Source organism: Perca flavescens, chromosome 15, assembly GCF_004354835.1.
Source record: "Perca flavescens isolate YP-PL-M2 chromosome 15, PFLA_1.0, whole genome shotgun sequence".
NCBI lineage: Eukaryota > Metazoa > Chordata > Actinopteri > Perciformes > Percidae > Perca > Perca flavescens.
In genome coordinates, this window is record NC_041345.1 from 34,796,912 (window position 1) to 34,819,258 (window position 22,347).

The following is a 22,347-nucleotide window of genomic DNA, read 5'->3' on the forward strand; positions in this document are numbered from 1 at the left end:
TGTAACTCTCTGTGTCTCCCCCAGCAGGTGATCTGGGGCAGCAGAGTGTCTGTAACTCTCTGTGTCTCCCCCAGCAGGTGATCTGGGGCAGCAGAGTGTCTGTAACTCTCTGTGTCTCCCCCTGTAGGTGATCTGGGGCAGCAGAGTGTCTGTAACTCTCTGTGTCTCCCCCAGCAGGTGATCTGGGGCAGCAGAGTGTCTGTAACTCTCTGTGTCTCCCCCAGCAGGTGATCTGGGGCAGCAGAGTGTCTGTAACTCTCTGTGTCTCCCCCTGCAGGTGATCTGGGGCAGCAGAGTGTCTGTAACTCTCTGTGTCTCCCCCTGCAGGTGATCTGGGGTAGCAGAGTGTCTGTAACTCTCTGTGTCTCCCCCTGCAGGTGATCTGGGGCAGCAGAGTGTCTCCGGGCTTCAGGACGTTTGGCTACTCTCTGTCTGGAGGTCTGGATATCGACAGGAACAGATATCCAGACCTGCTGGTCGGCTCTCTGGACGATACTGTCGCTCTGCTCAGGTACAGCTTATCATAACTTAAAGGAGAACTCTGGGCAATTTTTACGTTAATCTTGATTGCTATATGTATATGAGTACTGTCGATAGCAAAAAGAACGAGCTGAATCGGTGCTAGCAACACGGAGCTGCTGCAGCTAATGCCGAGAGGTCCCACTCAGCTAAAACGGCAGTTATGGGGGCATAAGATAAAGAGTGCCTTTGTGCCTCTTAACGGACACAAAATGCAATTAAAATGTCTGTGCAACATGAACAGGGACCTTACATGACAACAAGATGCATTTAGCAACTTAGCCATTGTTTAAATTCACCTACCCTCTTAGCTGCTAGCTGCCGTCTGGGATGAGTGAGTGTGTTCAGCCAGGCTCCGGTAATAATCATCACGCAGCAGTTCCATGTGTATTTGTAGCATATATATCCATTTTGTGTGCTGTCTTTGGTGAATATGAGTCTCTGCAGTGGTGAATTGTGTGGTAGTTTCCTTAGCCAGGCTAGCAGCCCGGACCGGCATCCTTCTACTTCCTCCCCACCTCCCTCGCCTGCCGAGGCCGATAACAATCCAACAGGCGCCCGCTGGTCTGGTGGAGGTCTTCCAGAAGACCGTTCAAGCCTTTGCGGCGAACATTTTTATTTTATTTCACCCTCACAAATAGGTAATTGAGCAATGTAGTGGTTATGACCATATTAGTGAATATGTAACTACATGGAAACGGACCAAATTCTGTTTAAAGACTGCTAGCTGTAGTCTCGCGCTGAAGTCCCGTGGGAATTCAGTTGTAGCGTGAAAAAGGTAAATAGCAGTGTGCAATTAGCCACAACTGCAGAATATCATGTTCATGGAAAGGAAGACGATGAAAGTTTAGGTTCTTGTATTTTCTCATTCTGTTGCCACAATTTGGAAAGGTACAAACGCTTTCCATTTCTTTTCCACAGTAAATCAACCCTTGTTTTTCAAACTCTAAGCTTCTTCCCTTGTGAACATCTCCAATTGTCACTTTTCACACACTACGCTCCTCCAACCTACACACTGCTATTTACCTTTTTCACGCTACAACTGAATTCCCACGGGACTTCAGCGCGAGACTACAGCTAGCAGTCTAAAACACTATTTTACTGTACAGGGCATAAACAGAATTTGGTCCGTTTCCATGTAGTTACATATTCACTAATGTGGTCATAACCACTACAGTGCTCAATTACCTATTTGTGAGGTTGAAATAAAATAAAAATTTTCACCGCAAAGGCTTGAACGGTCTTCTGGAAGACCTCCACCAGACCAGCGGGCGCCTGTTGGATTGTTATCGGCCTCGGCAGGCGAGGGAGGCGGGGAGGAAGTAGAAGGATGCCGGTCCGGGCTGCTAGCCTGGCTAAGGAAACTACCACACAATTCACCACTGCAGAGACTCATATTCACCAACGACAGCACACAAAATGGATATATATGCTACAAATACACATGGAACTGCTGCGTGATGATTATTACCGGAGCCTGGCTGAACACACTCACTCATCCCAGACGGCAGCTAGCAGCTAAGAGGGTAGGTGAATTTAAACAATGGCTAAGTTGCTAAATGCATCTTGTTGTCATGTAAGGGCCCTGTTCATGTTGCACAGACATTTTAATTGCATTTTGTGTCTGTTAAGAGGCACAAAGGCACTCTTTAGCAGCTCCGTGTTTCTAGCACCGATTCAGCTCTTTTTTTTTTTTTGCTATCGACAGTACTCATATACATATAGCAATCAAGATTAACGTAAAAATTGCCCGGAGTTCTCCTTTATCTTATCTTATCTAAACTTAACTTATCTTACCTTAACTTATCTTACCTTATCCTATCTTATCTTTCTAACAGTGACCATCTGTTCAAATTCTACTTTTACATTTGTATTGGTTTCCTCAGAACTCGTCCAGTCGTTCACCTGAATAAAACCATTAGAGTTTCTCCAGACGTTGTTGACCCCAACAGCTGCGACTTCTGGTGAGATTCAAACCTGCTAACAAGCTAACAGGCTAACATGCTAACAGGCGGACTCACTGTGTGTGTGTGTGTGTGTGTGTGTGTGTGTGTGTGTGTGTGTGTGTGCGTGTGTGTGTGTGCGTGTGCGTGTGTGTGTGTCAGTGTTCAGGTGGAGGTGTGTTTCTCTTACATGTTCAGCACTGGAGAGAGGAGCGACAGAGACAACATCAGTGAGTATAAACAGCATATTTATTGTAATAACATGAAGTTTGACCCATGCATACTGCATCATGTCAGCAGGGACACAGCCAATCTTCAGTCAATTTTCCTCAAATCTTCTGGACTTTAAGGGGAGGAAGACATGTGGTTGGATTCTAACCCCGAGCCGCTGCCTACTCTCTAGTGGGAGAGCCAGAGGTCGCCCCATTGTCCTCAGACTTTATGAAAATTAAAACAAACAAACAATGTGTTAACACATCTCCATCCGAGCAGCCTAAATTCTGCAGATTTTTAATCTGGATCACTGCTGAAAACTGTTGAAACATCCAGATTCAATTTGTTTCTGAGAATCCGTCATGACTGTAGGAATCATTTAAAGCTGTGGTTTTCTAATTTTTGTCAAAAATATTCCTCCAGCTCAGAGCACTCTGAATAGCACAGAACATTTCTGGTAGAAAACAAAGCCTTATTACAGTGGAACAGCGCTGCATCTGTTTAGGAATTATGCATAAAAATAATCTCAAATTCCCCTATTTGAGAAACATTGATTGAAACCTCAGACTTAGCATCTGGCGCTAACCTGACAGATGAGTGTTTATGAGGACACAATGCTAACGAGTCTGTTCATGGTCTGCTGCTTCCTGTGTTTGTGTGTGTGTGTGTGTGTGTGTGTGTGTGTGTGTGTGTGTGTGTGTGTGTGTGTGTGTGTGTGTGTGTGCTCTCAGCTAATTGGGCGACCTGATCGATTGACAGGACACAGATGTCAATTAACGGCAGCTGTTAATCAACAAAGTGACACACACACACACACACACACACACACACACACACACACACACACACACACACACCTATCAGATTACATCATCATGTGTCCTTGTGTGTCCTCAGGTCCTTGTCCTCTGCATGTGTTTCTGTGAATGATAAATCACATTACAGAAACTGATATTATTATACACACACACACACACACACACACACACTCAGTATTCCTCTGGGAGCTCTCTGTATTCCCTGCCTCTGTCTCGTTAATATGACCAATCAGAGACAAGGTCACACTGTTGCTATGACACCAAACCCCACATGCACACACACACACACACACACACACACACACACACACACACACACACACACACAAATGAACCAATGAGATTAAACACCAGATACAAAATATACAATTGAAACAGAATATAAGACACAGGTTTAAAACCTAAATGTCTGAACTGATGATTTAGCGAGCTTAATCTTATTAGGAGACTATTCTAAAGCTGAAGAGCTGCCGACTGAGGGGCAACGTCTCCCTGAGGTACACTCAAGCCTACCGTCCACTAGAAGAACGTAAAAAGACTCTGAAATAGTCTTGCATGTCCAGCTCTATCTCCACAGCACTCACATCTAAAGACAATCTGTCATAATGTCCAACACATTCTCACTCCCATCACATCAGAAAGCGACGCTTGGTCCGGTATCTTTGGTGTTTGTTATTGCTGCAACAAGTCTCCTTTAGCGTCATATTTAGATGCACTTGTTTGGGACACTTGGCGTCACTTTTAGTCGCTCTGGGTCGGGACGTACGTTTAACTGAGACGCGGCATAAGAACGGGACAGTTAGGGTTGGCACAAGATGGTGGGTGGGGTTACAAAATGTACGTTTCAGTGACACACAGGACATGAACCCCGGTCTCCAGGGGGAAAGGCCTGTGTTGTTTGTTCCTGTGTTTGAGCATCAAAACTGATGAAGTGATGAAAACTCCCAGCCAGATTACGCGGACTAGACCGAGAAGATGGAGATCAGGCACCCATGTTTTTGCGTGATCGCTGACTAAATGTTATCAATCACAATTTCAGTTTTATCTGCAGACAATTGTTTGCATTCAAACTGTTTAGTACAGTAGTTGTGTTGTGCCAAACATTTGGCCCATCTCACATGGGATTACAAGACACGTCTGTTTAACAGACATATTTCAGTCTTGCAAATACAAAATGTGAAGAAATACATGAATGAAAATAAGAAACATTTTTGCACACTCTGGCTCCATATGCCCTATAAATTCTGACATTTTCATGATAAAAAATACATTTTCTATATTATTTAAACAGCAAATCGTCAAGTTTGGACAGTCAAAGGTCAAACACACAGAGATCTTTGTCTTTTGGATGAATTATATACAACATACAGTAATTCACTGTGCCATATTCAGGTTTAATCATCATAAAATGACATGATGACGTGACGTGGTAACAAGTGAAAACACGCTGCGGCTCGCGCTCTCGCTAATGTCTGTTTATCCTTAAAATGGGTGGGAATATTATTTGCAATGTTCTTGACCCTGATAACTTAAAACCATTAAATGATAAATATAATTATTCATTGTTACATTTAAATATTAGAAGCCTAAACAAACATCATTCTGATTTAGCTTCTTTACTCTCTAATTCAAGTTGTCATTTTGATGTTATTGGGTGTAGTGAAACCTGGCTCAATGATTTTTCATATGCAGATTTACTTAACCTCGATGGGTACAAACTACAAATTAAGAATAACCTAATAGAACAGGTGGAGGGGTCTGCCTCTATGTTAAGAACAGTCTCCAAGTAAAACCTTGTGATCTTTATCTAGAGGATGACTATTGTGAGTCCTTATTTATTGAGATTAACAATAATGACAAAATATTTATTGTCGGTGTACTCTATCGCCCACCAGACTCTGCTCTTGACACTTTTTACTGTAAACTGGAAGATCTATTGCATAAACTGAATAAGCAAAAAAAAGAGTGTATACTCCTGGGTGATTTTATAATTGATATTTCAAAGGAAGATGGGGTAAAACATGACTTTATGAACACATTGCATTCCTCCTCTTTCTTCCCTACCATTAATAGATTTACTAGAGTTACACCGACATCCAAAACATTATTGACAATATCATTACTAATATTCAAAATACCAAGCTGGAGTCGTGCAGTCTGACATCACAGACCATTTTCCTATTGTAATATTTTTTGGCTCTGGCAAATCGTTCTCTCCTCCACTCTCAAAAATTAAATCTAAAATCATCAACGACAGAACTTTACAGTACTTAATTGTTAATTTACAGGCCAAGTCATGGGACTCTGTCTATGACAGTGTGACTCCTGATACAGCATATGACAGCCTGATACAGATCATCCAAGAATCCATCATGGATACAATCCCTGAGAAAACTGTCAGATGCAGCACTACCCTCCAGAACCCTTGGATTACAAAGGGAATTTAAAAGTCTATTAAATATAAAAGTATGCTTTATAAATCCTACATAAAAAATCCTTCTAGCTTAAATAAAGAGAAATATATTTCTTATAAAAATAAACTAACGCAGATCATAAGAAAGAGCAAAAGATGCCATTACACTGAACTTTTACAAGCTTCACAGGGGGATAGCAGGAGGTCATGGAATGTGTTAAATGAAGTCCTCAACAGGAGACATAAACCTACTACCCTGCCTGACTTTGTTAATGTTAAAGCCGATCTTGTACAGAGTTTTAATAATCATTTTGCTTCAATAGGTGTAAATTTGGCTAAGAAGATAAATCAACCCCAGGGTGTTAACTTTAAGCATTTTCTCTCTGGTAGCTACATTAACATCATTTTTTATGATACCAACAGATAGTACCGAGCTCCTCAAGATCATTTTGGACTTCAGGAGCTCATACACCGCAGGTGTAGATGGAATATGTAGTAAGATTATGAAAGCCATTGCAAATGTCATTGTAGAGCCACTGGCTCACTGCATCAACCTTTCTTTACTTACTGGCACTGTACCAAAAATGACAAAAATTGCTAAAATAATTCCAATTTTTAAATCGGGTGACAGAAATGATTTGAGCAATTACCGGCCCATATCAATCCTACCCACCTTCTCCAAAGTAATGGAGAAGGTGGTATACACCAGAATCAGTGGCTATCTTGAAAAACTGGATATTCTTGTCCCCTCTCAATACGGTTTCAGAAAAAAGAGTACAACCTCTATGGCAATACTCGATTTAATAGAACAAATACATGACTGCATTGAAGAGGGAAAATGTGGTGTTGGTATTTTCTTGGACCTATCAAAAGCCTTTGATACCATTGACTTTGATATTTTACTGTACAAATTGCATCACTATGGTATCAGAGGTCTAGCACTTAAATGGTTCAGAAGTTATTTATACGAGAGGGAACAGTATGTCCATGTCAATGACCATAACTCTACTTGTCAGCCTATGACCTTTGGGGTCCCCCAGGGTTCTATTTTAGGGCCACTCTTATTCATTTTATATATAAATGATTTCATAAATTCCTCTAAAATATTTCATAAAATAATTTTTGCAGACGACACAAATTTGTTTACATAACACAGGAACCCACTTATTCTACAAGAGATAGTAAACTCAGAATTAACTAAAGTGGGCTCCTGCTTTAAATGTAATAAACTGTCATTAAATGTGAGCAAAACTAATTACATTTTATTTAAATCATGTAAAAAATTTAAAAAGACTGATCACTGCCTGATTAAAATAAATGGGCAGGAGATAAAAAGAGTGTATTCCACTAAATTCCTGGGGGTCCTCATTGACGACTCTCTCAGCTTTAAATGTCATATTGACTATCTTGTAAATAAATTGTCCAAGGATGTTGGCTTGTTTTATAAGATCAGACATTTTCTTCCTCTGTCTGCCCTTCTCACATTGTATAAAACTCTCTTTGAACCGCACCTTAACTATTGCAATGTGATATGGTGTAACACTTTCACCAGCCATCTTAAAAAACTTATATCCTTGCAAAAGAAAGTCGTACGGGCTCTGTCCTGGTCAGAGATAAATTCCCCCACCAAACCTCTATTCCACCGTTTTGAGTTACTAAGACTGACTGAGCTAAATGAATACCATAATGCTTGCCTTATGTTCCAAATTGTCAACAGGCTGAACTCTAGATTGAGTAGTCTTGTTCCTATCTCCAGCCCCCAGCATACCAACCAAACGAGAATCAAACCGCTTATATCAGGAAAATGTCGCAGCCATGTTCGCGCCAGTTTGAGTGTTGTCTGTAGGGGGGCGCAGATTTGGAACGGGATTGATGATGGCCTCAAGGTGTTGCCCTTTATCTCCAACTTTAAAAGACAACAAAAAAAATATTTTTTATTAACCTACATCTAATATAAAACAGATTTTTTGTTTTTTTCATGGACTACTGGAATGTATATGTATGATTGTATGTGTATGTAATGTTATGTATGTACTGGTGCGCCTCTCGCGTGCAACTAGTCATCATCATTTGTGGTAATTGTGTATTCTATAGTTTGCACCACTACTTTTTATTGAATCACGGGCCCCCACCTATAAGCTTTTCTAACTTCTTTGGGGGACCCAGTCATTCTACCCAATTAATCTTGTACCCCCCCAGCTGTATTATTGTAATGTTTCAAGTGGTATTGTGAATAAATAAATAAAGAAAATACACAATTTTAGTCCATTTGTGGTCAGTCCGCTGCCCTTTGTCCTTATCAAACCTATTAACCAACATTGAGCTTTTCATTATTAAAAACTGACTCACCAAATGCATGGTTACAAAACAATCAGTGTACAATGATAGCAGATGTTTCTAAAACTACTAACATCTGTCCCAGAGGAAGGAGGCATATGTCTCTTATCTGTCTGTTATTTAGTGACCTTTTCATCTGAACCACCTTGACTCGACTTTGGGTTTTGAAGCTGCTAAAGAAATTAACTTGTCTTAAACCTTCATTTACACGAAAATAAGATGTTGATATTTAACAAATATATATAAAGTGTGAGGTGTTTTTAATATTGTGTCTGTCTGTCTGTCTCTCAGCCGTCCACTTCGCCATTGCTGCTGATGTCACCAGCCTCAACCCCCGCCTCCATTTCCAGGACAATGGGAAGAGCGTGTACTCAAGTTACCTGTCAATGCCGAAAAAACAATGTGAGACCCTAAGAGTCGGACTGCTGGTGAGACACACTCACATCTGGACATGTTGATTTTAATAACTCATAACTATCTGAAGGGAAACGCTATTAACCGAATCTCTGTGACGTCTCTATAACACAACAATCACTTCCTGTTAGACAGTGGCCGTTGATTTGAATTCTGAAGATATTTATGTGTAATCAGTTTCTTTCTGTTGTCATTTTTAGCCGTAGCTGTAACGTTGAAAGATATGGGGCCCTATTTTAATGATCTTAGCGCACGGCATGAGGTGTGTTTAGGGCGTGTATAAATCCATTTTTGCTAGTTTAATGGCGGAGAAAAGGGTATGTGCGCCGGGCGCATAGTCCAAAAGGGTTGTGTTTTCATTAATCAGAGGTGTGTTTTGGGCGTAACATGCAATAAACCAATCAGAGATCATCTCCCATTCCCTTTAAAAGCCAGGTGCGTTTGGACCTTGGAGCATTGCTATGATGATGGAGGATTTGCTGAATAGGACGGAGAAAAGAAACTGATCGGCTCGTGCGTGAAGTGAAAGTGTGCGAGCAGATCAAATCATAATACTATTTCACATTGTAATGTTTTTAATCTTCTGCATGTGTGTGTGCTCTGAGCCTCCCTGATTGTGTAACAAGCATAGTGTGCGCACGCTGTGCCGAGCCTAGGAGCATTTTACTAATGCTCTGTTAAAATAACAATGAAATGCTGCAATATTGACTTTAGTCCAGGTTTTTGTGGATCAAATGGCGCGATCACTTTCTGCTGACTCGAGATAGCAATACTCCCAGAATGCACCTTCACACACCTCCCTGTAAGACCAGCACGCCCATGGGCCACAGATGGGTGCAGGTGCTTTTGTATTTAAACAGGAAATTGACAACTGCGTCAGTCTTAAAGTTGCTTTAGCTAGGATTGTGCAGATCCAGGACTTAGCCAAAGAATTTGAACATTGACATATTCTCAGTCACTTCGCCCCTTTCTGCTAAAACGGTCTCCTAAGCCCCTCCCCCCACAAGGGAGAATGAATGCATGTGCATGAGCAGTGATTGACATGCAATTTATAAGTGTTACCTACTGCACCTTTAAGACTAGCAAAGACACTTGCGTCTGGCTATGTGCTGCGCCGGGTGCAAGAAAAGGCCCATAAAGTTAAACACTGATGTCCCACCTATCCCCGTTAAAAATGCTCCAACTTTTTTATAAAATCTTTTGCCTCTGAAGAAGTTTTCTACCCAGAAGTTATTGTGAACCAACATTATGATTGGCTCCATTGAAATGTATTTAAAATGAAAAAGAAATCTGATGTCCAGTCCGAGAATCTTTCCCAAGTTATCCACCAAAAACCTTTTTTAACAACTGAAAATAAAAGCTAACGCCACCTCTGCTACAACTTCCAATAATAATAACAAATATTCTCACGAACATTGACTCTGAATGTTTCTCTTTTGATTTCTGAAGGAAAAAACACGTGAGATGTGCAGTTTGATGCAGTTTCAGATATTTTAAGGTTTAATGAAAGGAAGTTGTGCTGTGTGAGATAAGAGTGACTGATTCTTCTGAGCTTTAATCAGAGTTTACTTCCTGTTTCTCCTCCAGCGTTCAGACAGAAAACACTAAACTTTCTGTTGGAGAAATGTCTGAATGGAACAGTTTGACATTTTTGTTGGTAAATGCACGTTGAGTTAAAGTTGACAATGTTCAGGACTCGTCCTATCACGTCTTTATAACTTTCTTATCTGCGCATGTTTGTGTTTCTGTATATTTCTGTTGTGATGACTCAGTGAACGCTGTTTCAAACTGGTTCCGTCAGAGTTTATGGAAATCATCAACAGTTCAACTCAACAACGGACTTTACTGCTTGAGATTACCTTTCAGAGGATAACACTGCCATGCCCAAAGACAGCCATGTTGATGAAGAAAGAGTGGAGAAAAACGCTGTATTTATACATTTAAAGAGGAATAAGTTCATTTTCTTGGTGACGTTAGAGACAGAGGCTCTGCAGAGTGTGCCAGAACACCAATTGATAGGAGAAGAATTTTTCCAGTATATAACGCATCATGGCGTACACCATCCTAAAAAGAAACTCGTGCTGCTATTTTTAGTCCGTTAACCATTCATTTTAGCTGGATTTCTTTCTAGGCAGCAGCAGGTTTCACTTCATTTAAATCAACCTGCAGACATGGTTCAACATTAGCACTATCTAACAGCCAAATGCTGGTGAAATATCCAAACGGCTGGTAGATTTGCTGCCCTCACTAGCCAAAACAACAACAGTAATCAACTGAGTGGCTGGAAAAAACTTCAACATTCACTAACCAGTTGGCTGGTGGACAAAACAGTTAATTTTAGACCCTGCCTGCAGAGAGAGAAAGTCCTACACCGTCAGTGCTTCCTCACGTCTACGTTCAGTTAAAGTGGAGTCATCATCATGTGTCTTGATGCTGTTTAAAGTCTTACTAAAAAAAAAAAAAAACTAGATAAGATGAGATAAGCCTTTATTAATTTGTCTTGGGCAGTCGAGAGAACAAGAAATGGCAACGTATCGCACATAAACACAGTAAACATACAGTACACATGCAGAAAACATATGCATACATTATGTCATCCAAATGCGTTAAATATACATCCGATAAACCTCACACAAGATCCCCCTACCTTCCATTAAAGGACAATTCTCGTGCAAAATGAACCTAGGGGTTAATGACATATGTGTACCGAGTCGATCGTTCTCTGGGAAATGTTTTCATGCTAATCAAATGTGTCTCTAGCTTTAAACAAGCTACGCGAACCAGTGGTTAGCTGCTAACGCTAGCTTTTGGGGCAGATGGTAAATCTAGTAAATCTTATACCACTAACAAAGCTCAAAATAGCACCACACTTAAACGGTAGCATAATGAGGGTCCCTACATGTAAACCCAAGCATTGAGAACTATGTGTACAGACAGTTTATTAAAAAGATAGATTATAAAGATAGTAGAGTTCATGGGTTCATACGGGTGCCATCTTAGAAAACAGTCATGACCAGTCAAACTACAAACGCCATGCAACCAGTAACCAATAACATATCTCAAAACACAGCATTCATGATTAGACTGCTCATGACTGTTTTTCCAAGATGGAAACATTTCCCAGGGAACGTTCGACTCGGTACACATATGTTATTAACCCCTAGGTTCATTTTGCGCCGGAATTGTCCTTTAATAAGAACTGTAAGTAGATTGGGTTACTACAAACCAACCAACCCCTATTTATTATACACACACACTTTAAAATTCAGTCATCTAGTTGATCTAAACACTGCACAAATAATGTACAAAGCACACAATAATTTGCTCCCTGACAGTATTCAGAGGTTGGTAGTAGTAGTATGAACTGAAGGGAATGTCTAAAAAAACAAGTAAGAACAACATCTGTATGTCGTCGGTAAAAGGGTTTACCTTGTGGAACAGTTTTAATATAGAATTAACTATGTGTAGTTCACTTTGCAAATTTAAAACCATGTTTAAAAAATTTTCAACAAATTTATAAAAGGTTGATAATTTTGTTGGTTTTGTTTAATTCTTTTTCTTTGAAAAGAAATGTTTATCGCTTTGATTTGGTTTTGTACTTAAAGTGATGGTTCAGAGTAATTTCACCCTAGGGTCCTTTGCACCATGACCTCGAGCCAAACACCCCCCCAGTAGAGTGTCTCTTGTACATTACCCCACTAATAATGCCCAAAATGATACCAAACTTCTACACTAGTACATATAGGTTATGTACTCATAAAACGATGGATTGTAAAGTTTGTAAGTACACCAGAAGTTTATGTAAATAACACTTGCCTTTTGGCTTCTGCTCTCTGCTGTTGTTGTTGCTGCTGTAAGATGAGTACATAACCTATTTGTACTAGTGTAGACGTTTGGTATCATTTCGGGTAATGTACAAGAGACACTCTTGGATCCATTAGCGCCTGCACTAAGCTATTCAGCTGATAACGCTAACTCTCCCAATGTTAGATCAAGGTCAAAAAAGCTTCTGGGGGGTTGTTTGGCTCGAGGTCATGGTGCAAAGAACCCTAGGGTGAAATTACTCCCAACCATCACTTTAAGGGTTAGGGTTTTGTGTGTTTTGTGTTTTGTGTGTGTGTGTGTGTGTGTGTGTGTGTGTGTGTGTGTGTGTGTGTGTGTGTGTGTGTGTGTGTGTGTGTGGGCTTTGTGGGGCCAAAATGCTGGACCCCACAAGTTTAAAGGGCTGTTTCAGGACTTGGTTTTAGGATTAGGGATAGGATTAGGGATAGAATTAGGTTATCGTTAGGGTGGGGGATAAGGGTTAAGGTTAGGCATTTAGTTGTGATGGTTAAGGTTAGGGTAAGAGGCTAGGGAATGCATTATGCCAATGATGGGTCCCCACAAAGATAGTGAAAAGTGTGTGTGTGTGTGTTTGCTGTTTACAGCACAGACTGAAAACTATCACTGTTGGTGCGTTCAAGGACGCTCTGGAGTGGTCTGTTGCACTGGTGAGTCGCGAAGACAAACATTCCCTGTGTAAAAAGTGTTGTTGAGTTTCAGTTGTGTGTGTTTGTGTTCTGCAGAGCCGGATCCGAGACAAAGTGGAACCTCTGGTGTTCTTGCTGAACGTCTCTCTGTACGAGAAGCTTCCCAAGAAAAGAAACGCCGTCCAGGACCTTAAACGCCTCCCGGTGCTGAGCCAGACGCCTCGGCCCATCAGAACCCAGGTCAGAACCTAATACACATCAGCTTTGAACTCCAGAGAATTGCTTTGAGTTAAACATGTGAAGCCAAACACTTCATTTTGTGCATTATGGTTAATTTTTGGTTTACTATTGTCCTGTATTGTTCAAAACTTTCTGCATATTCTAGAACATCACACTTGTTTAAGGATGTTGTTTTAGGAATCATGAACATCTGAACAACTAATCTGTTAGAGAATGAGACCTTGTTAAAGCCAGAAGCTCCAAAGTTTAAATCTATATAAATATATCTTTATTTCTCACTTTCTGTTGTGTTCTGTAACCCCTGATGTTAGCAACGTAGACACAGTTCTTGTTGTACCCTCACCCCCTCACAGATTAAATACTGGATTCATAAATGTCCGTTTGAAAGTTAAATGTTAGAAATTTATTTCATTCAGATTGTCAAACTGTAATAGCTGTCCTCATCTGTTCATTCCTTTGCTGATGTTGAATTTCAGATCCACATCCAGAAGGCCTGTGGTTCGGATAACCGCTGCCATAGCAACCTGCAGATGACGGCCCAGTTCACAGACGAGAACCAGAAACCCTTTGCCATGTAAGTGAAGACTGTGGCTCCACTTTGAGAAAGCTTTTCTGTCTTTGTGCTAAAACATCCGTTATGTGGGTTCAACAAACGGATGCTCAGGTAACGATTGATATTGATCATATCAAGTAGATTTGTTTTCTAATGAGAGAAGTAGAACTGCAGTATGATTCAAAGAAGCACTTTGTCTCTACTTTTAGTAGTTGTGGTAGTTGTAGTAAAGAAATATAGGGGTTCAGGTATGCAGCAAATGTTCAAATATTTCATCATTACTCATGCATGAATCAGTTTTATTGTGGATCATGAGACACGTGAGGTCAGCAGTTTATTAGCTGGTCAGTCCACCAATATTAACACTACTCCCACTGCTGACTGCAAGATTAGATTGCCCTTAAAATGTTAGTGTAACCTTGTCAGGATTAACATTCGGCCTGCACATCTTCTCTACATCTTCACGCTTCCAACTTTGCGTGGAATACCTGCAGACGAGGGACATGTAAGTAGTTCTATACAATTTCTTTTGTAGATTAGGGTGAACTCGTGTGTGTTGTAGCACTGTTTTGCCATTGAGAACAAGGTGACTCACCACCAAAACACTGCTACAACACACATAAGTTCACCCTAATCTACAAAAGAATGTCCCTTATCTGCAGGTATTCCACGCAAAGTTGGAAGTGTGCCCTTGTTTAGAAGAAGTCTCCCGGCTAATCCTGCCTTGTAATGACTGAAGTTGGAGAAACAGCTAGCTAATGTGGTATTAGCTAAAGCAGCGCTAGCTTCTAGCTAGTAGCCCAGTACCTAGCTACTGCGCATGTGCGCCTCCCACCAAAGATGGGATTGAAGTGAGATGTCTCACTCTGAACACCAAGGGTGAAAAGAGGAGCTGCAGCAATGTGCAGTACAACAAATACATGTTTTTTTTTTTTTTAATTAAACCATGTAAACCTATTCTGGTACAACCTCAAAATACAATTATGAACCTGAAAATGAGCATAATATGGGCGCTTTAAAACATATCTGACAGTTCGTCCTGCATTTAGGGTGGTGTTGGTTTAACAGATGATAAGCAGCTCTCTCACATCACAAAGGTTTGTCCTAACCAGGCCACTGTATCATCTCCTAACTGATTTTCCCAGATGACCTCAGACTGTTGCTGACATGTTGTGATTTGTGTACGTGTCTGTCTCCAGGCAGAAGGACAGTCAAGTGTTGCACTACGACTCCAGCATTAACCGATTGTTTCTGGAGGTTAACGTCAGCAACACACCATCACCAGGGCGACCAGCAGAGGACGCTCACAACGCCGTTTTGAACGCTAGCATCCCACCATCGCTCATATACTCCGGAGTCCGAAAAAAGGTAGTTAACCAATTAACTTACAGAGTATGAGTGTGTAGGTAGAGAAGAGTAGTGGGCCGAGTGGTGATCCTTGAGGGACACCATACTTTACATTATGGAAACATAAACTGGAAGAGTTTATTGGAAATAGGCTACCAATAACTGTTAAAGTGTTCAGAAACCTAAAAGACATGCAATTTCTGGTTACACTTTACTTGAAGGTATCTACATAAGAGTGACATGACACTGTCATGAACGTGTCCTAAACATTATAAACAAGTCATAAATGTTTCTGACATAATGCTTCTTTTAGTAAGTGTCATTCGTTTTTTGTCATGGCAAGTTAGGGTTAGGGTTCATGTGTTATGACTGTGTCATGTGTTCATGACAGTGTCATGTCACTCTTATGTAGATACCTTCAAGTAAAGTGTTACCCAATTTCCTTATGAAAACCTTGACATGTACTTGCCCCAGTAGGACTTAGAATTTAGTTGAAACTTGACTTATATAAACTTTCACAACCCGAGACTTGACTTTGACTTACCCTGAAGTACCCGGGACTTGACTTGGACCAGTTACTCCTACAGTCAGTCCAGTGTCTTTTTGTGTTTCAGGGCGACGGCCCAGCAGCGGTGGAGTGTTCTATTGAGGACGCTGTTCTTCTGTGTGAGCTTGGGAACCCGTTCAAAAGCAACCAGAAGGTACAGAACTTTCTTGGCTTTTTGTAAAAAGCCTTTATTGGAGATTTATACCGGCAGCATGTGCCGCTATACTTCGTTACAGTCAGTCTTCGGCTGCAGTGACGGACGGGAAGCCTGAAGTGTTGAGACGTGTATCAATCTAGCCTCTACCTGATCCTCCTTCTCTTTCTGTATTTCAGGTTCAGGTGTTGATCATATTTCAGACGTCTGAGATCAGTTTAGACACCAGAGAGATTCAGTCTGGGCTGCAGCTGTGCACGTACGACACACACACACAGACACACACACACACAAACACACGCACACAGACACACACACACACACACAGACACACACACACACACACAAACACACACACACACACACACACACACACACACACACACTCACAGACACACACACACACACACACAGAGACACACACACACACACACACACACACACACACACACACACACACACACACACACATACACACAGAGGTACTGAGTTGTGTCTCTATAGATAGATAGACATTTATTGATCCTTCCAGAAATTCATCTTGCACCATACAGCTCCTCAAATAGACAAACAACAGACCATAGACAACGGACAACAACAAGACCACTAACCCAGAAACGATCAAGTTATGCTCCTTAATTTATTTAGTAGTGTAATGCTGGTAGGAATGAATGATTTGCGAGCCCGGTTGGTTTGTAAGGACAGCACCCTATATCTTCTGCCTGATGGCAGCACCTCATACGCCTGAAATAAGGGATGTAACTCGTCACCGCAAATAGCTTGTCCTTTCCTCACTACCGTAGATTCACAGATCGTGGTCAAAGAAATGAACTGAAGTCCAGCAATCTTGCTGGCCATGTTAACTATCCTGTGTAATTTACTTTTGTTTGTCACTGACAAAGGCAAGTACCAGGCAATGGAGCAGAAAGTCACAGTACTGTGTGTACTATGTGTCTTCAGGCTCAGCGAGCAGTCAGACCTGCTTCCTGTCTCGGTCTCCATGTTGGTGGAGTATTCACTGCAGACATCTCTCACTCTGTAAGTACCACTCAGTCTAAAGCACCTACACATGATCCGCAGTAAAACTGCTCTGTGCTGGCCGTTACATTGTTTTCTGATGGGGAGAACGTTGCCGCCCAGCTAGGTACAGCGCTACCCTTACCTTGTTACCTCTGACCTTTCAAGTAGCAACCAATTCCAGAAGGTTCCTGCGCTGTGCTTCGCCTCTCTGCTCTGCAGAAAGTTGACCTCTGACCTGATGAACTCACCTGTGTCCTGACAGAATCAACCCGCCAGGCCCCGCCTCCTTCAGCGGTCATGTGACCGGTGAGTCGTCCATGAAGCAGACGCAGGACATCGGCAGTCTGCTGCTCTTCACCTTTCAGGTACAGACAGACAGACAGACAGACAGACACACAGACAGACAGGTGTTAACTCATCTCTGATAGGTGCACAGCAGCGGGAAGCCACTGGGTCACCTAGGCTACCTGCAGCTGGAGTTTGATTGGCCGTGGGAGGCGACCAATGGGAAGTGGCTGCTGTACCTCGCAGAGATCCGAGTGAATGGCACATTGGAGGCTCGCTGCACTCCGCCCGGCAACATCATCAATCCGCTCAACCTCAGGGTAACTATAGCAACGCCTCAGGGTAACTATAGCAACGACTCAGCCTCAGGGTAACTATATCAATGCCTCAGCCTCAGGGTAACTATATCAATGCCTCAGCCTCAGAGTAACTATAGCAATGCCTCAGCCTCAGGTTAACTATAGCAATGCCTCAGCCTCAGGGTAACTATGGCAATGCCTCAGCCTCAGGGTAACTATGGCAATGCCTCAGCCTCAGGGTAACTATGGCAATGCCTCAGCCTCAGGCTAACTATGCCATACCAATGCTGTGGGACAAATTTGAATCTCACTTCACAGAAAGCTGAGTTTGTTCTGAACATTTTGAAATGAAACACATGAGGGTCAGTTATATGCAAATACCCTTAAAGGAGAATTTAAGAAGATGTCTAAAAAAGATAGACCAACCTTTCTCTTCAGTTCAGTCTGTCACGTCCTCTGAACTTCTGGATTCTATTTCCTTATCCAGGTTTTTAATCTGTTGCTGGTTTGCTTTCCTCTCCTATCCTCTGTTTCTTTACTTGACTTTGGTTTTATCATGTCAGTAGTTTTGTATTGCATTTTGTATTGTAGATTAAGTACTTTTTTAAAGTAGTTTCATTGTATTGAGGCAGATTTCAAAGTAGCTGCCTCGACTGGAAAGCACATTGGCTCAACTTGTGTTGTGTGAAACTGGCTGTAGCAATTAAGATGACTGAAGATGAACTGTCGTTAATAAACTTCTGTTCCTGTTTTCTCAGCTGTCAAATGATGAGACAAAGAAGAGGAAGAGGAGAAGTCTGAAGGAGGAGGCGGAGGAGGCGGAGGAGAAGCAGGGAGAAAAAACTTTACCTATCCTCCACCTGCAGGGACAGAAGAAGAAGTCCTACACTCTGGTACCAATACACCTGTTACGGCTGTTTTGTTCTTACCTTTTCAAAAGGCTGTGGGAGGGTTTAGATTTGATTTATGGGCTGGAGAACACATGTAGTAACTGATGTGTGTGTGTGTGTGTGTGTGTGTGTGTGTGTGTGTGTGTGTTTGTGCGTGCGTGTGCAGGACTGTGTTCGCGGCGCTAAGTGTGTGACGTTCGTCTGTCCGCTGGTCGACATGAAGAACTCAGCGACTCTGACAGTCAGAGCCAGACTCTGGAACTCCACCCTGATCGAGGTACCAACGCTTCATCATATTTATATTTAACCTTTTAAAGACCGTCTCCATCTTTGCAGCCTCTTTTAGCTCCTAGTTCTGGAGCAAGCCCCCCATATCCTCCGAGGGTATGGAGGGGGGGACAAACCCTCCATATCTTCCGAGGGTATGGAGGGGGGGTTGGTTTCCTGTCTGGCTCAGCCTCAGCTGTGCTCAGGTACTCTGTAACAACCATAGACTGTTAATATGAATGGACAGAGCATGTGTGACGTCACCCGTTGGTTTGTGGAGATCTGCTATGAGTCATCAAGTTTGCCGTTACGGGCGCAGCCATCCTGATTGGGGATGTGACAATTTTAGAGAGGGAGGAGTGAGGGAAGAGCCCTTACACTCTACGTTACGTTACACACTTTCACTGGCAATCACATCATAGCCACACCCTAAAACACCCCCTGCTTTATAGCTGATTTTAAAATCAACGAGACCATAATTCAGATATAATGCAGGTTTAAGGCACTTCCGCATTTGCAGCACTTCGCCGAACCAGTTGCTTTGTCCATTAATATTAACAGTCTATGGTAACAACTTCTGCACTTAAATGCATAAAAATATCAGGACTGTGTTAGTGTTTCTGCTTTGCTGCCCCCTAGTGGCAAAATTTAAATGATTGTTTTTTTTTAAATGGGATCTTGTGTTTCAGGACTTCAGCGATGCGAGGAGTGTGTTGGTTCGAGGCCGAGCGACTCTGAAGCTGCAGACGAACAAACCGACCATCACCATGGAGCCTCGCAGCACAGAGGTAGTCTCCTGCAGCCAGCGACCACTAGAGGTAGCAGGGGGAATTACAGCGCCCCCCCCTCCAGAGTCAGCACTATTTATTACAGCGCTGCCCAGAGGCAGCACTGTGCATTAAGACACTGTTTAATGCCCTTCAGTAGCATTTGCACTACGATTGGCCAGGTGTCCATGCTCGTGCAAGGTAACAGAACACGATTGGTTCAGGTCCTATCCCCTGACCAATCGGCTATCCTAACCTTAACTACACTGATCAGATCAGTGTGTTTGTAGTTTCCTGTTTCCTGCTGAATCCCAGTGTGCTTCCTCTGCAGATTGAGGTCCTCGTTTACCCAGAGCCGGGGCAGCCGGTGAACTCCAGCGCCCCCCTGTGGATCCTGGTGCTGTCGGTGCTGACTGGAGTCCTTTTGCTGGCTGGGATCTGCCTGCTGCTCTGGAAGGTAAACAGAGTTCTGTCACATACAGAACAACACAAAACTCTTCACTAAACACTGCTGGCTGACGTTTTAGCATCTACTCTCCACAGAAATGTGATCATTTTTACATTTTGTCTATAAAATCATAAGTAAAATCCCAGTGGCATGGTGTCGCCCCCTCATAGAAATGAAATGGATAGAAAGGCCATTTTCATTCAAATCCACGTAGCAGAATAGTCAGAGCTGCAGCCATTTTTATGTGTACCATTGCCATGGTAACATATAAACTTACAGTGGAGTAGTAACCGTTGACATATATATAATGGACCAATAGAACCCGTTGCTCTGGACGGAGACCAGTGAAGGATATTAGAAGCACTTTTCCGGTGATCTCTTGCTTTACTGCGCAGCCTCCAACTGACAGAGACAACGTAGATGTGACGTGAGCAACGTGTCTGAAAGTTGTAAGTCTTCTGGTAGCTGTGCCAAGAGAAATCTCAATCATTTCCAATCTTACAGAGACGGAGAGTGTAGGTATATGTAAGGAGATAACATAAGCACAGGCTAATTATCGCTAACTAACATGCTAGTTAACATTAGTAATTAAACCTAAACAGCTAATGTAAGTCGAAACTGCCTGTGAGCTTCTCCTGTACTATACGGTAATTCCTCTACTGTGCGACAGTAAGTCTCGTGGTTATGACCCAATCGTTAGCCTATTTTTACAAAAGCGTCTACTACGGAGCTATAACGTGAGGTACAAGGTAATGGAGCCTTTTATACATTGTCGTGTTTCTTTAGAAATAAACAATGGACATATAGAGTCTTTAAACGCTTCAGATGTAAAGTTATTTGCAGTCAAGTGATGTAAAAAAAACAATGGCGATCAGTGAAATACTAACAGGAGGTGATCGCTTTGTAGCAACAAAATGGCGCCATCGAAGGTTTGAGTTCTGAAGCGAAGCTTACCCCCTTAATAGTAACATTACAAGGCAGAGGGCCAAAGCAAGCAACTTCATGCTTCATCCAAACAAAACACATTACTATCTCCAGATTAGTGACAGCTTTGTTTGGCATGTTTTCTGTGTACAATATGACAAGGAGATACGTTGGAGTTAGCAAGCTAACGTTAAGTCAGCTAACGTTAGTGAGCTAACAATTCACCCACCGGCCGGCTGTCTGGCTAGTTTCTCCGTGCTTTCATGCAGCATTGGTTACAGAGAATGAGCTGAACTGCTGCAGGGTCTTACAGCCCTTCGAGTCACTCCCACTGGTCCAGAGAACGTCTCCCGAGCGCTCTCCTCCAAGCGAGCTGTGATACAGTTCATGGCGACACTTACACATTGTCACCATGACAACAATAATGTGTTGTGAAGCAATCAAATGAACACAGCAAACTAATGGCCTTTCTACCCATTTTATTTAGGAGGTTAGGGTTCAGTGTGGTTTCACCGTTTCTCCCCCTGCTGTTCAGTATGGTTTCACCGTATCTCCCCCTACTGTTCAGTATGGTTTCAGATTATCTCCCCCTGCTGTTAGTGTGGTTTCACCGTATCTCCCCCTGCTGTTCAGTATGGTTTCACCGTATCTCCCCCTACTGTTCAGTATGGTTTCACCGTATCTCCCCCTACTGTTCAGTATGGTTTCAGATTATCTCCCCCTGCTGTTAGTGTGGTTTCACCGTATCTCCCCCTGCTGTTCAGTATGGTTTCACCGTATCTCCCCCTGCTGTTCAGTATGGTTTCAGCGTACAGTGGGGGAAATAAGTATTTGACCCCTTGCTGATTTTGCAGGTTTGCCCACTTACAAAGAATGCAAAAATCTACAATTTTAATCATATGTACATTCTAACAGTGAAAGACAGAATCCCAAAGAAAATTCCAGAAAATCACATCATATGAATTTATTAAAATGGATAACCATCTGATGAGGAAAAACAAGTATTTGACCCCCTGGACAAACAGCATGTTAATATTTTGTAGAAAAGCCATTATTGGCCAGCACAGATGTCAAACGGTTTTTATAGTTGGTGACAAGGTTTGTGCACATTTCGGCAGGGATGTTGGCCCACTCCTCCCTGCAGACAGCCTCCAAATCATTCAGGTTCCGAGGTTGTCGCCTGGCAACTCGAATTTTAAGCTCCCTCCAAAGATTTTCAATCGGATTCAGGTCTGGAGACTGGCTAGGCCACTCCAGAACCTTGATGTGCTTTTTCTTCAGCCACTCTTTTGTTGCTTTGGCGGTGTGCTTAGGGTCGTTGTCGTGCTGAAACACCCATCCTCGACCCATCTTCAGCTCTCTCACTGAGGGAAGGAGATGTCGGTCCAGAATTCCACGATACATGGCCCCGTCCATCATCCCCTCAATACGATGGAGTTGTCCCGTCCCCTTGGCTGAAAAGCACCCCCAAAGCATGATG

At 42.3% G+C, this 22,347-nt stretch overlaps 1 protein-coding gene across 2 annotated transcripts in view; it reads left to right on the forward strand.

Annotated features, from left to right (window-relative positions):
* Positions 1-22,347, forward strand: part of LOC114568873 (integrin alpha-3) — a 45,644-nt gene that overhangs the window by 11,891 nt on the left and 11,406 nt on the right. The window contains exons 12-28 of one of the 2 annotated variants that reach the window (XM_028598496.1): positions 378-511; positions 2,406-2,483; positions 2,625-2,692; positions 8,535-8,671; positions 13,085-13,147; positions 13,223-13,366; positions 13,843-13,940; positions 15,119-15,287; positions 15,881-15,967; positions 16,147-16,226; positions 16,928-17,005; positions 17,250-17,352; positions 17,416-17,592; positions 18,330-18,464; positions 18,628-18,738; positions 19,418-19,516; positions 19,827-19,952. In XM_028598496.1, coding sequence (XP_028454297.1) covers positions 378-511; positions 2,406-2,483; positions 2,625-2,692; positions 8,535-8,671; positions 13,085-13,147; positions 13,223-13,366; positions 13,843-13,940; positions 15,119-15,287; positions 15,881-15,967; positions 16,147-16,226; positions 16,928-17,005; positions 17,250-17,352; positions 17,416-17,592; positions 18,330-18,464; positions 18,628-18,738; positions 19,418-19,516; positions 19,827-19,952 — 1,887 coding nt within the window. The remainder of the gene's footprint in view (positions 1-377; positions 512-2,405; positions 2,484-2,624; positions 2,693-8,534; positions 8,672-13,084; positions 13,148-13,222; positions 13,367-13,842; positions 13,941-15,118; positions 15,288-15,880; positions 15,968-16,146; positions 16,227-16,927; positions 17,006-17,249; positions 17,353-17,415; positions 17,593-18,329; positions 18,465-18,627; positions 18,739-19,417; positions 19,517-19,826; positions 19,953-22,347) is intronic. The other variant, XM_028598497.1, reaches the window with a different exon arrangement.